At 41.2% G+C, this 15411-nt stretch overlaps 1 protein-coding gene across 22 annotated transcripts in view; it reads right to left on the minus strand.

Annotated features, from left to right (window-relative positions):
• DTNA (dystrobrevin alpha) overlaps positions 1–15411 on the minus strand; it is a 396589-nt gene that overhangs the window by 90073 nt on the left and 291105 nt on the right. For all 22 annotated transcript variants that reach the window (XM_060121882.1, XM_060121881.1, XM_060121878.1 and 19 more), the window contains one exon: positions 7007–7220. In XM_060121882.1, coding sequence (XP_059977865.1) covers positions 7007–7220 — 214 coding nt within the window. The remainder of the gene's footprint in view (positions 1–7006; positions 7221–15411) is intronic.

Here is a 15411-nt window from a genome sequence, read left to right on the forward strand (position 1 = left end):
AAATGCTGAGTACATCTTAGCATAATTATATTATTAACATCATTAGAGAATTTGCATTAAGAACTGACATAGAGAATGGACTTGAGGACACGGGGAGGGGGAAGGGTAAGCAGAGACGAAGTGAGAGAGTGGCATGGATATATATGCACTACCAAATGTAAAATAGATAGCTAGTGGGAAGCAGCCGCGTAGCACAGGGAGATCAGCTCGGTGCTTTGTGATCACCTAGAGGGGTGGGATAGGGAGGGTGGGAGGGAGACGCAAGAAGGAGGAGATATGGGGATATATGTATATGTATAGCTGTTATAAAGCAGAAACTAACTCACCATTGTAAAGCAATTATACTCCAGTAAAGATGTTAAAAAAAAAAATCTGACTCTACATTAAAAAAAAAAGAAAAAAGAATTGACCTCCAAAAATAGAAAAACCACTGTTTAATATATATCATTGTCCTACTTCAAGTTTTTGAATATATGTGGAAATAATATTTGCTAAAAGTGAGGCCCCTGTCATATAATCTACTTTATGAGGAACTGTGCCAAGAAGGGAGGCTCCCGAATTGAAATGAGATTAAGTCAACTGACGAAAGTTGATGTTAGTGTTTCCCGGGGAAGCAGGAAGAGGGTAAAGAGAAGCACGTTAAAGTCTGTTGTGAAAATGGGATCCGCCCACATTAGTAACCATGGACATCTAGTGATCTTGTCTGTGGAGGAGAAGTGAAAACAGAGGGTATGAATCTAGATGACAGAGCAAACTTAGACCCGCTAGATTTAGTAAAAGATTGGAGATTAAGGAGGGCTTAATCTCAGAAAAAGAATGAAAAGAAATTAGTGTGATAAGAGCTAAGTCCACCTCTGATTTTCATTCATTTATTCATTCACTCACTGATTCATTATGAGCTGGATATTGGCTCAGGTGCTGTACATATAAAGAAAAAGACACGGTCCCACTTGAAAGTAGCTTGTGGGGGTCAGTCAGAGAAGCAGAGAGACAGGCATCTCAAGAGACTATCAGAGTCATGTTCAAGGAACAGTGGGACCTGGCAGAGGTTGAGCAGCTTGGCCATGAGAGCTGAAGGGCTTCACAGTGTATCAGCGTCTATGACCCCACCTCTCCAAAAGGCCATACATGATCAACTTTGAAGAATTATTTTCTAGGTAACCATTATACCTCAATAAAGGTATATATGTTTGTTTTTTTTTAAAAGAATTATTTTCATCTTGTACGTTTCCACCATTTTTTTGTTGTTGTTACTTTCAATTCCCTAAAAAGTAATAACAGTAAAAGTCCTTAGAACACTTCAAAGAGATTTTCACCCCCACTGGGATATGGACAAGAAGTGAGAGGAAAAGGGCTGCCGAGTTAGTGGGTTCTGAAAGAGAGAGCCTCAGGGGAAGGCTCCTGCCACCAAACAGGGAAGGAGGCAAGGCAGGCCAGTTCCTGGGGGACACGGAAGGAAAGAGAGAAGAGGAGGAGACTGACTTAAGGCTCTGGTCATTTCCTTGTATTCTTCTTCCCTGTCAGCCCTGCTCCCTTCTTCTGAGACCTCCTTTCCCATGCTTCCCAGGCACACCCCTCCATTTCCCTAGAGACACTTAGAGAAGAAAGCATCTGGCTGTAGAAAGGGTCTGCTTAGAAGTTGGCTGGTTAATAGCCCACTAGGTGATATCCCTCCCAAGTATCCTTTTTTTTTTTAAGAAGATGTTGGGGGTAGGAGTTAATTAATTAATTAATTTATTTTTGCTGTGTTGGGTCTTCGTTTCTGTGCGAGGGCTTTCTCCAGTTGTGGCAAGCGGGGGCCACTCTTCATCGCGGTGCACGGGCCTCTCACTATTGCAGCCTCTCTTGTTGGAGAGCACAGGCTCCAGATGCGCAGGCTCAGTAGTTGTGGCTCATGGGCCTAGTTGCTCGGCGGCATGTGGGATCTTCCCAGACCAGGGCTCGAACCCGTGTCCCCTGCATTAGCAGGCAGATTCTCAACCACTGCGCCACCACAGGGAAGCCCCCAAGTATCCATTTTTAGAAGGAAAGTGATCAAGACAGAAACCTTCTAGACTGAAGGGACTGCCTATTCAGTGACAGGACGGCAAGCATGGCATAGGCCATTGGAGGCAAATGCTAGCTCTTGACAGTCTATGAATCATCCTATGTATGTAGTGATGTACTGTATCTTGAGGCTGACTTGGCCAAAGAGCAGAGAAACCTCACAACCGGGAAACTGACCAGAGCCTGCGGCAAGCATGCCTGTGTGAGAACTGAGATCCAGGGATTCTGGCGGGGAGAGGAACAGAAGGGTGCTACTCTTGGGGAACTATGGTTGTGGGAAAGTGAGTCTGGTTCTCAGGGATGCATCCAAGTCACGTGGACCTTGATCCTCATTTCAGGTCACTATTTCTTGGCAGAGTTCAACTGGCTGGGGCTGGTGAACTTTAAGGCACAAGCAAACTAATGAACGTATTTCTTTGAATACAAATTCTTATTCTTCATGGGTTTAAATTACTGTCTTTCCTTTAATTTTTTTTTTTTACATTACCTCTTTATAGAGTCCAGGTTGTTAAGGCATCTCTAACTCTTTTATTTTGGATTTTTCCTCTCTTTTTCTTTTAGTATGTCCATTTAAAATACAGCAAATGAGGGGAAAATCTCCTAAATGTTTCAGTGATTTTGTAATAGCAACAGCACATCATTGATCTACCAGTATCGGGCTCATTCATGTCTACCAAAATACAGAAGGCTCCCTTAAATACTTGGGTTCTGCAAATTAATGCCATTTGCAGCAACATGGATACAAGCAGAGATTATCATACTAAGTGAAGTAAGTCAGAAGGAGAAAGACAAATACCACATGATATCCTTTATATGTGGAATCTAAAATATGACACAAATTAACCTATCTACAAACAGAAACAGACTCATGGACATAGAGAACAGACTTGTGGTTGCCAAGGGGGAGGGGGTTGGGAGGGGGATGGAGTGGGAGGTTGGGATCAGCAGATGTAAGCTATTATATATAGAATGGATAAACAACAAGGTCCTACCGTAAAGCACAGGGAACTATGTTCAGCATCCTATGATAAACCATAATGGAAAAGAATATGAAAAAGGAACGTATATATATGTATAACTGAATCACTTTGCTATACAGCAGAAATTAACACAACATTGTAAATCAATTATACTTCAATAAAAAATAAATATTTGGGTATTATGGGATAGGTAGTAGGAAGTGACATCAGATTTCCATACTGGATCTCAATTGGATAATTAGAAGTTTACTATTATAAGAGATAGAATTGAACAGTCATTTTATTCTTGTTTCTATTCTTATATTCACTTCTAAATTGTATTTCCAGGTACTGGGACTTCCTGACGGCTCACCTCTCACATTGTCTAAAATTTAAAATCCATCAGACAGAAAATTTGTTTTTCAGTAGAACTGCCTGTATTCATTTGCTCTGCCAAAGGAGAGCAGGCAGAAGCATCTGCAGACTGGGGTCTCTATGTGGATGTGTCTGTGAAATCTACAATGAGATTTCTTTGGGTGGATGTGTTTCTAAATCTACTACAATGAGATTACTGAAAGAATACATCAGGGGCCTTCCTATCTGTAAGAAGATTAGGAATCAAACATTTCTTCTGAACATTTTTGTGAACTACTTTTTTTTTTTTTAACATCTTTATTGGAGTATAATTGCTTTACAATGGTGTGTTAGTTTCTGCTTTATAACAAAGTGAATCAGTTATATATATACATATATCCCCATATCTCTTCCCTCTTGCGTCTCCCTCCCTCCCACCCTCCCTATCCCACCCCTCTAGGTGGTCAGAAACCACTGAGCTGATCTCCCTGTGCTATGTGGCTGCTTCCCACTAGCTATCTATTTTACGTTTGGTAGTGTATATATGTCCATGCCACTCTCTCACTTTGTCACAGCTTACCCCTCCCCCTCCCCATATCCTCAAGTCCATTCTCTAGTAGGTCTGTGTCTTTATTCCCGTCTTACCCCTAGGTTCTTCATGACATTTTTTTTCTTATATTCCATATATATGTGTTAGCATAGAGTATTTGTTTTTCTCTTTCTGACTTACTTCACTATGTATGACAGACTCTAGGTCCATACACCTCACTACAAATATCTCTATTTCGTTTCTTTTTATGGCTGAGTAACATTCCATTGTATATATGTGCTACATCTTCTTTATCCATTCATCCGATGATGGACACTTAGGTTGCTTCCATGTCCTGGCTATTGTAAATAGAGCTGCAATGAACATTTTGGTACATGACTCTTTTTTTTTTTGTTTCGTTTTTTGTGGTACGCGGGCCTCTCACTGCTGTGGCCTCTCCGTTGCGGAGCACAGGCTCTGAACGCGCAGGCTTCGGACGCGCAGGCTCAGCGGCCATGGCCCATGGGCCCAGCCGCCCTGCGGCATGTGGGATCCTCCCGGACCGGGGCACGAACCCGTGTCCCCTGCATCGGCAGGCGGACTCTCAACCACTGCGCCACCAGGGAAGCCCCCATGACTTTTTTTGAATTATGGTTTTCTCAGGGTATATGCCCAGTAGTGAGATTGCTGGGTCATATGGTAGTTCTATTTTTAGTTTTTTAAGGAACCTCCATACTGTTCTCCATAGTGGCTGTATCAATTTACATTCCCACCAACAGGGCAAGCTTTTGCACAGCAAAGGAAACCATAAACAAGACCAAAAGACAACCCTCAGAATGGGAGAAAATATTTGCAAATGAAGCAACTGACAAAGGATTAATCTCCAAGATTTACAAGCAGCTCATGCAGCTCAATAACAAAAAAACAAACAAGCCAATCCAAAAATGGGCAGAAGACCTAAACAGACATTTCTCCAAAGAAGATATACAGATTGCCAACAAACACATGAAAGAATGCTCAACATCATTAATCATTAGAGAAATGCAAATCAAAACTACAATGAGATAGCATCTCACACCGGTCAGAATGGCCGTCATCAAAAAATCTAGAAACAATAAATGCTGGAGAGGTGTGGAGAAAAGTGAACTACTCTTTACCTTGGTATAATCCTTAAGCTTAGCATCCAACAATCTTGCAATGATTCAGCTACATTATCATAGCTATTTAGAGAACATTTACAGCTCTGTTTTTTGAAATGCTCTTCCCAATATTTCCAAACAAAAGTGAAAAATCTATTAGGTTAAGCCCCATCTGTTTCACAAAATACCCCAACCTTATTGTTAATTTGGCCCCATTTCTGTATTTACAGAGTTGGTCCAAATTATAATTATTATTTTTTTGCGGTAGGCGGGCCTCTCACTGCTGTGGCCTCTCCCGTTGCGGAGCACAGGCTCCGGACACGCAGGCCCAGCGGCCATGGCTCACGGGCCCAGCCGCTCCGCGGCATGTGGGATCTTCCCGGACTGGGGCATGAACCCATGTCCCCTGCATCGGCAGGCGGACTCTCAACCACTGCGCCACCAGGGAAGCCCCCAAATTATTTTTTAGCTTTGATTCCTTATCAAAGCTTTGAATCCTCTAGAAATACCCCAAGATGTAGCAGGAAATTCTCTCTATTTACATTTTCCATTGTTATAACAAATAAAGCTCCTGAAGACTTCAGTAACAGGTCTGAAAGCTGCCATGATCTTGTTAAGGGGACACGACAGAAATGCTGTTATAGAAATTCCACGGCTTGGTTCCACTCTGCCACCTGTCATGTGGCACCACATCTTCCTCTTCCAGCCCTGTCGCTTGGCTACCACAGTGATTAGCCCAAAGCAGTACATCACTTCTGAACGCTGCACAGACTAAGCATGGAATCTATCAGGCTGGACTACTTGTTTATTTCAACTTCGGAATTTCTCAAAATATTAACATGGAGACAATAATGTATATTGGTCAAACTGAGCATGCACAATTCTTTCACCACGCTAGGTCGCAACGTGACAGCTGGTGACTTTTGTGAGCGGCATTATAACATTAGCCTGGCTGGAACATCTCCAGTGCTGGGTTTAAATATTCCCAAGCATTGGCTAGACAACGAGACTAAGCAAAATCTTCTGAGATTCTTAAAATGGGATTGCTGAAAGATCAAGCTAGCAATTTTCCTTCTTAATATTCAAAACCAGGGGTGAAATTGGAGGTGCTGATCCTATATCTAGCCTAGGGGCCATCAGCAAACCCCCCTTTGTAATTTTCGGCTGATAATGTGATTCAGGGGAGGTTTTACATTTCACAGCACTGCCACATGTGTCTTGGAAAAAAAATAGAAGCTGAATCTCTAAATCCCCACTCTGCCACTATCATGCTGAGAGCCACTGGACCTGCCGATTGTCAATGGACAAGTGACAATCTCTCTGTACTTCGGGTCCTTCATCTGTAAAATGAGAGGTTTGGAAGAATGGTCTTTAAGATCTCAGACAGTTCTGAAATTCCCTAGGTCTGCGAGGGGAAGTTATAAGATAATGAGGCTGAGTTTCAGTCATGGCGTGTGGATGGCATCACGTTGTTTTACATGGTACATTATCGACCAGTCCATTTAATGCACGTCATGGCCACTTTTACTAGGCTGGTCAAGAAAGGAACACTTTTCAACATCTGTTTGCTCTGGGGTCTTGTCATGACACCTCAGAAGCACTGTCTTAGATAATTTGCAAAGGAGAGCGTTAAAAACATCCTCCCACATCATGGTTCATTAAATCGCTCCACAGGCCTATCACGCAACACTTCCAAGTGTCCATAGCTTCTAGGAAGCATGGGATGAGTTAAATAAAGGTCAGCACATAAAATACAATTGTCCTCCACTTCCTATGGAGCTATTTTACTCTCTAAGTCATTTCCAAAGCATTTAAAATTTATATCAAACACATAGAAACTTTATTGAGATAAGTATCTGACCAAAAAAAAAAGAAGCAGTTGGTTACTCTAGAAAATTCTTTGGAATAAAGACCAAGAAGCGCAAGAGGAAGGGGAGACCGAACGTGTAGTGAGTCACAGATATGCAGAGGGAGCTTACGGATCAAAGGCGGCCAGCAGGAAGTTTAGCAGGAGGCTGATGGACTGCTCCACCTGAATTTGGTGAGTCGTTGGCATCCTTTTGTTGAGCTGGTAAAAAATGGTGGAGAGCACAGCCTCCAATCGGGCCACGTTGAGTTCTATGTTTGGGTCCACGTTGTTCAGACCATTTTCCCTCAAAGCTTCTATGACGTTCCAAATGTCCACCAGGTGCACTACATACAATGAAAGCAGAGTGGACACATCAGACCAGAGTGCATGGAAAGGTAAATTCATTATTATACATGTACCATCTGTCCTCTTTTGTCAAGATGTCAAGGCTTTGGTATGTGTTCCACTACTATAGGAGTTGACATCGGTAAAGGCACATAGTGCAGGATCTCAAAGAGCTGAGGTACAAGGTGTAAACAGCAAACAAATGATTTTCTGAACATCACAGTAGAGAGTTATTTCTATTCTTCATAATAGACCCTTGAAATACTTACATGTGAGAATCAAAGAAGTTAACCGACAAATGCAAAGGTCCAAGGGAAGTCACCTGGCATTTGTATCCAGGTCTAGTTGGCTTTTTAAAATATTGAGATATAATTGGTATATAACACTGTGTAAGTTTCAGGTGTTGATTTGATACATTTCTATATTGATTTGATACATTTCTATATTGCAGTATGATTACCACCATAGCGTTAGCTAACACATCATGTTCCATAATTATCAGTTCTTTTTTGTGGCGAGAACTTTTAAGATCTAGTTTCTTAGCAACTCTGAAGTATATAGTACTTGTGATTAAAATTAACAAGTCTATGTGGCTTTAAAGCATTTTCCCACTTGTACACACTGACCCCTTACAAAGAAAAGAGAAAACCAACACTTAAATTCTAGTGTTTGAAAGGCTATCAAAACTGCATTTGAGCATTTAAAATATTTTCATTTATTTACGTATTTTTAGTAGTATGAGGTTTGAAATAAGAAAAAAGGGAAAGTTAAAGTAAGCAGGAAGGCAGGCGGGGGAAAAGGAAAAGTTATCTCTACAATGCAGCAGTACAACTAAGGCACAGATCACTTAACTCACCTGATCAAGAACAGTTTCTTGGTTCCATTGTTAGTAAGCTCGTGTAACCTAAGTCATGGTTACTTTCACTAGGATAGTCAAGAAATCCATTTCTATTTCTTTCCTGTTCACCCCGAGGTCTTGTTATGACATTCCCAGATAACACCACCACAATCAAGACGATGGACACATGTATCAACCCCAAAGGTCTCCTCGCGCACCTTCTGATCCATCCTGCTCCCCACTCCAGGCAACCACAGATCTGCTTTCCATCACGATTTTCTAGAATTCTATATCGCTGGAATCATACCATATGTACTCTTTTTTTGGTCTGTATTCTTTTACGTAGTGTAACTATTTTGAGAATCATCTATGTTGTTGCATGATAGTAGTCTGCTCCTTTTTTTTTTTTACTGCTGAATGGTATTCTGTTAAATGGATATGCCACCATTGGGTTATCAACTCACCTGTTGACGGACATTTGTGTTGCTCCAGTTATTGGTTATTATGAATAAAGCTGCTATGAACGATCATGTACAAATCTTTGTATAGACATATACTTCCATTTCTTTTGGTAAATACTTAGAAACAAAGTGGCTACATTGTATGGTAGGTGTATGTTTAATTATGAAACTTCCAAAGTGTTTTTCAAAGTAGTGGTAGTGTTTTACACTCCCATCAGGAGTGTGAGAGTTCCAGATTCTCCACATCCTCACCAAGTTTAAGGTTCACTTTTCATTACACTTTGGTGCTTGAAAATAAATATGTTGATTTTCTCAATGAAGTATATACTTATGTTTTAATTCCTGAGAACTACACACACCACATATGCTTTTCCACCAACAACTTTCAAGTTTTAGTCTCTTATCTCTTTGCTCACTTCTGATCCTATATTTGAAAAACAAAACTAACATCTATTGAGATCCTGGACTTGAAGTTGTAATTAACACCGGACTTGGAGTCCAAAGACCTAGGTCCACATCTAGCTCTTCTATTACAAGTGCATACCCTTTTAGCCTTGACTTACAGCCTCACTTTCCTCACCTATAAAGTGGGAATTGTGTTCATTAAATGGAAAAATGCATGAAATCCAAAGTGGTAGTGCCTGGTACATGGGTACAACACATTATACATGAACAAGTGAGTAATGTGAGTCATGTCAAAAGAAAACTTTTTGGCATATCTCTGGTTTGGAGCCAAGGAATACAAATCACTTTCCAACTGAATTACTTAAATATTTATTAGATTTGGATGAATTCAGATGTGATTCCAATTTTGCAACCTTCTCTGTATATCACATAACAAGGATGTTCTTTGTATTTCTTGATGTTATTTATCCAATTTTTCAATTTAGCAGGTGAGGTACTCCAAGGGAGATAGCATTACAAGTTGAATTTATTTATTAATTAAATTTTCTTGAGGGAAAGAGCTGGTATTCCTATAATTATTCCCTATATGTTTGATCAACAAATCCTCTGGATCTAGTCCTTGGGGATGTCTGGGTATAGGATACAAAGAGAGCAGTGATGAAGAGATCTCCCCCATCGTCCTTGTTGGTATCTGTGCCCAGGTAACCATAGGAAGTGGGGTACTGAACTATTCTGATCTGAATCCTGGCTACGGATCACATGAAACAGGCACTGGAGAAGAGGAATATGGACTGTGAACTTGAGCACAGGAGGGAGATGGCAGGAAATGGCTTCTGGTGGAGGGAGATAGTCTGGACGGCTAGGTCTCTCCTGAGGAGACGTTGTAGAGCACAGGGAAGCCCTCAGGATTCCCACAAGCGGAATAACACAGGTCCATGGGAGTGGCCAACAGACCCATAGGGAGGTTCCTTAGGCAATTTAGCCTCTGCGTGTCCAGCCTATACTCACCTCTTCTCGTCCAAACCCACTTTCTCTGGGGTTCCCTTCTCTAGTGAATGGCACTAGCCCCCGTCCCTCCCCCTGGTCCAGCCAGAATCTGCATTTCATCCCTGGGTCCTCACATCCCACATGTTCTCAGTGACCAAGTCCTATGAATATATCTCTTAAATGTCACTTTAACGCCTCCATTTCCATGGACCCTTATTTGCATCACCCAATTCCATCCTCCATTGCTGTCTTCACGATCTCTTATTGGTTGACTAAATCAGTTCTTTCGCCTTTATTCTTTCTCCATTCCAATTCTTCCTACACACTGCAGTCAGAGTGATATTTCTGAACTGCAAATCTGACATGTCACTTGTATGCTGCTGAAAGTCCTTTAATAGCTTCTCATTAATTTGAAATCCAAACTCTTCAACACGTCTTGCAAAGTTCTTTTTGATCTGGCCTCATTTACTTCGTATCTATGTCTCATCCACCGTAACTTAGTGTCAATACCATTGCTTCAAGGATGTCTTCTGGATCCCCTGCCTCTAGGTTTTGTATCCCTCCTATGTGTCACCTTAGAATCCTATTATTCCTCATCACAGTATTTGTGGACTCTCTGTACAGACCAGCTGGTCATCTGTTTCCGCCAGCTGGTCATCTGTTTCCGCCTCTGCATAGCACATGCCACAGAAAGAGACTGCCTGTCATGATAATTGTTCACACCCCTAGCACTGTCACAGGGCCTCACACATCATAGGAGCTTAATGAATATTTGTTGGCTAAGTGAGTGCATGACAAGGAAATGACAACAGTGAAACAGGGTCTTCTAAGGATGCATTCAATTGCTAATGACACAACAAGGCGTAGTCATGAACAATCACACAAGCCTTGGATTGAATCTTAGATATATCAACAGTCACATTACTTGACTTCTCTGGATCTTCATCTTAGAAAAGCGGGGCTGATAACAGTCCTTACCCTCTGATGATGACTATGAAGGTTAAATGGGATGATGCTGGTAAAATGCTTGGAATAAGGCATATACCACAGGAAATAATAATGGCCTATGATTATAGACAAGTAAAACATCTGAAAATCACATGAAAGTTATTAAAAATAAATCTGTTCTGTATTTGTGTCTTTACACACCTAAGGTCTCAATATAAGGAAAAATAAAATACTAATTCTGGCTGTGAGAATAGATAGTAATAAGTGACTTAAAAAAAAACTAGTTTTCATAATTATGTGCTGGGCACTGTGGTGGGTCCTGGGGACTCGATGGCAAACCATACAGGTGTGGTTCCTGCCTCATGGACTAACAGTCTGGTGGGGATACAGGCATGCCTCACTATTGCACAAACAGAGAATCAGAAATCATGATTTACTGTGACAGACAGGGTGCCAGGTACAAAACGGGATTACGACATGGTCGTGAAGGGGCCTGAAGAACAAGGTAAGGTGGAGGAGCACTGTAACCGCTATAAGGATTTTGGTCTTTATGCTAAGACACGGGTTTTGAACAGCAGAGTGACATGGTCAGTCATGCAGCTTAATAATACCATTTCTGACAGTGAGGGAAGAAAGGAACAGAGGTGGACAGGCACACATGCAGAAATCGCTGGAGACTATGGCTCTAGTCCAAGTAAGAGACTGTGGCCTTTTTCCATAGGGGGTGGCAGTACGCAGACAACTATAATTATGCACGTTATTTTCTAGGAGTGGCAGAGTGGAAACGGTACAGATTTTGCCATCACAAAGACTGAGGTTTCACTCCTGGCTCCACTAATAACTGTGAAACTGTGGGCAAGTTATCTCACCTCCATACAGTTTATTATTCCCTTTTTAGAAATGAGAAAGCTAATGCCACCCAGAGGGAGTTGTAGTGAAGATAAAAGAGAAAAGGTATACACAAGGGCTGACCACAGGGCTTGGCACATAATATTTTGTGTTAAAATAATTAAACACTCTCTGATCTGCAGCCATGCTATGCTATTATTAATTTACAAGATTTATTATGAATCCAAACTTAAGCTTTAGCCCAGTCCTCCAAATTAAATAAACTAATTAACATACAATTTTGAGCATATATTATGTAGGTGATATAGAGAAGCACAAACACCATCCCAGCCACAAAAGCAGATACCTATTCAGTTTGGTTGTCAAATATTCTGCGTTAGTGGAGTTTGAATTGATTTCACTGTATTTGTTAGCAGAGACCTGGTAAGGAAGGCCTGCTTTCATAAAGATTTCTTGGAAGCTTTATTTCACTGGTAACTACTTTGAGAGGTTCAGATCACAGCACAGAGTGATACAAGTTGTACAAGTTCCTGGGTGGTTGATTGGGTTTCCACCTGGTTTCCCTACTGGCTATCCATTATGACCTTGAGTAAGCCACTTAATGTCCTTAAGTTTCAGTTTCCTCATTTGTAAAATGTGGACAATAACAGCTTTTCCATTACAGGGTTATTGTGGGAAGCAAATGAGATAATCCATGTAAAGCAGTTCACATAGTGCTTAGTGCATAACAAGCACCCAATACCTATTATTATTGAAAAAGGTAAGTATCACAAGCCTTTTGCTTAATTAAATAGGAACATTAAGAAATGAACTAAGTTGAGAGTCATTAGGAAGTTATTAAGAGGTCTGTTTTAAAGGTCTGACAGTTGTATGTTACTTATTGTTGAGCTATCAAGTCATTTTAGAAAACGAGGAATTTATTTAGGTCATGCAATGATGGCTGTATAACACTAGATGGCACTGTGCACACTTTACTAAATATCCATCAAGCTTTAAATGTCCATCACAGAGCACCTACTATCACGCACAGGTGATAAGAAGTGGGGTTTCCTCATCTGTAAAACTGCATACGTTTTATACTAATATATTACATAAGACATCAGTTTGCATAATGAAATTATTCAGATAACATTAACCATATCAAGAATAGACAAAATGTATTCTTTTTTTTTTAAAGATTTTTTTTTTTGATGTGGACCATTTTTAAGTCTTTATTGAATTTGTTACAATATTGCTTCAGCTGTTTGTTTTGTTTTTTTGGCCCCGAGGCATGTGGGATCCTAGCTCCCCAACCGGAGATTGAACCTGCACCCCCTGCATTGGAAGGCAAAGTCTTAACCACTGGATCACCAGGGAAGTCCCGACAAAATGTATTCTTTTTTTTTTGCGGTACGCGGGCCTCTCACTGTTGTGGCCTCTCCCGTTGCGGAGCACAGGCTCCGGACGCGCAGGCTCAGCGGCCATGGCTCACGGGCCCAGCCGCTCTGCGGCATGTGGGATCTTCGCGGACCGGGGCACGAACCCGTATTACCTGCATCGTCAGGCGGACTCTCAACCACTGCGCCACCAGGGAAGCCCGACAAAATGTATTCTTAAAAGCAATACTTAGTACTTCACAGAATCTTAAAAATAATATGTTAATTTCAGACATTTATTATTAACACGTCATGGTCTGTCTTTATAAATAAATGGAAATAGACAAAGCTTCAATAGTTTGCCTTAAATTCAGGCAATATCAGGAAGAAAATGGCTGGGTCAGAGGCAGGATGGCGGGGGTGGGAGGAAATGTTTGTATGTGGGTAGAGAAGAGTTTGTTGATCTCAAGCGATGTTTCTTATCTGTTTGCTGATCTCTTACACTCTATTAACAAGAGATGGACTCTTTATATCATAGATATAGATGACTTAAATCCAAGTATCCCTGAGATAAGTGCAAAAATGCCAAACTCATTATTACCAGATAGAAATGACCGAGGTCATAAACTTTATGAGAAGTAGGAGAATCATATAAGTAGGGTAAAATCTGGAAGAGAGGGTACAGATAGGATAGGAAAATCAAAAGACACTTCATGAAATAGGGCTCCTCAAAATTCCCAATTCCAGATTCTACCACTTACTGATTCCAAAATTTAGCAGGATGGGAAAGGGTTTTGACAGAGCTCTCCACGTGACTCTTGGCAATCACTGACTTATCAACCTTTCGAAGGCTCTCAGAGGGCTTGCAGCTGGGGAGAGTCAATAACCATCATCTAGTGACTTCATCTCATTCACTTTGGAGTGGTGGTTCTCAACTATGGCTGCACACTGGACTCACCTACAAGGCTATAAAATAGCTCCCTGGTGATGCTGCAGCTGCTGGTCTAGGACCATACTTGGAATCCCAAGACACTAGGCTTGTTAGAGATGCAGACTCTCAGGTCCCCACCCCAGACCTAGAGAAGCAGAATCTGCATTTTAACAATATCCCCAGGGAGCCTGTATTCACATTAAAGTATGAGAAGCACTGCTCTAAGGCAGAAGTTCTCAGTCCTTCCGCATCAAGACAGCCGCCTGCCTATGTTCTAATAGGTTGTGAGGCACATCACAAGAAGCTGGTCACTATCAATTTATGCAGTTTAAGAATGATTTATGTAATTATGTCTATACACATTTGGGAGAAAAAAGAACAAAGAATGTTTATTACTCATCATCCAGGTTTACAAGGGTTAAGTCGCAACCCACTGAGACCAGCCACAGACAGTGCGCCCTGAGGGATGAAAAAACAGGATGAGGCATTCTGTGCTTTGTATAAATGGGCACCTAGATAGTTAAGATGCATATCTCAGGAAGAATTTCAATGACCCCAGATTCTTGCATCTTCCTATACACAGAGAAACACTAAAATCATTAACTTGAGATACCTGTTCTTTGCGCCTAGCAGTAATCTTTTACCAAGATGTATGTTTGACATCATGTACTTCCCAGCCAAAAAATTCATATATATATGAATTTATCCTCGCTACCCCATATAAGCCTGCTACCTCTTTGGAGCAGCTCCTTAGACCTGTCTCCCGGAGTACAGTCCTCTGTAAGACCCTGAATAAAACTTAAACTCACAACTCTTAGTTAGGCTGGGAATTGAACATAATCTGTCAATATGCCATTGGGAATATGCATACCCTCTAGTGTGTAGACGGTGTGTGTGTGTGTGTATATGCGTGTGCACGCCCACACACATGCCCTCTCAACCCTCACCCACCCTTGCCACCGATACTTAAAGTGATGGTGACCGTTATCTGAGGCTTTGTTATGACTTGTTTTTCCACCTCTGAGACATGCAGGTAAGAGCAGGGTGAGTTCTGCTGTTGATTTACTCATCAAATTCCACCGCAAAAGAGACAGGTTGCTTCTCCTGAAAACTCATCCAACTCTCCCCTCCCTGGACCAAAGTTTCCTGACCTTCAGGAAAATTCCCAGCAGGAATTTTCCCTGTAACCACACTCTTCAAAGTATGAGAACCAAGTTCAGGTGGTATTTCTGAGTAGTTTATGCTGTGGGTTTGGAGTGCCAAATTGTGTTCATTCACATAGCAGATCCTGAAAATATGTTTGTAGGCTTGTAGAAAAGTTAATTATGGAGAATTCATTCGTTTAGTTGTCCAGTAAATTCTGATGCTCTTAGCACTAAAAGATGAGCACACATTAAAGCACTGTCTTCTTCCTAT

The sequence above is a fragment of the Lagenorhynchus albirostris genome, chromosome 14, assembly GCF_949774975.1.
Source record: "Lagenorhynchus albirostris chromosome 14, mLagAlb1.1, whole genome shotgun sequence".
NCBI lineage: Eukaryota > Metazoa > Chordata > Mammalia > Artiodactyla > Delphinidae > Lagenorhynchus > Lagenorhynchus albirostris.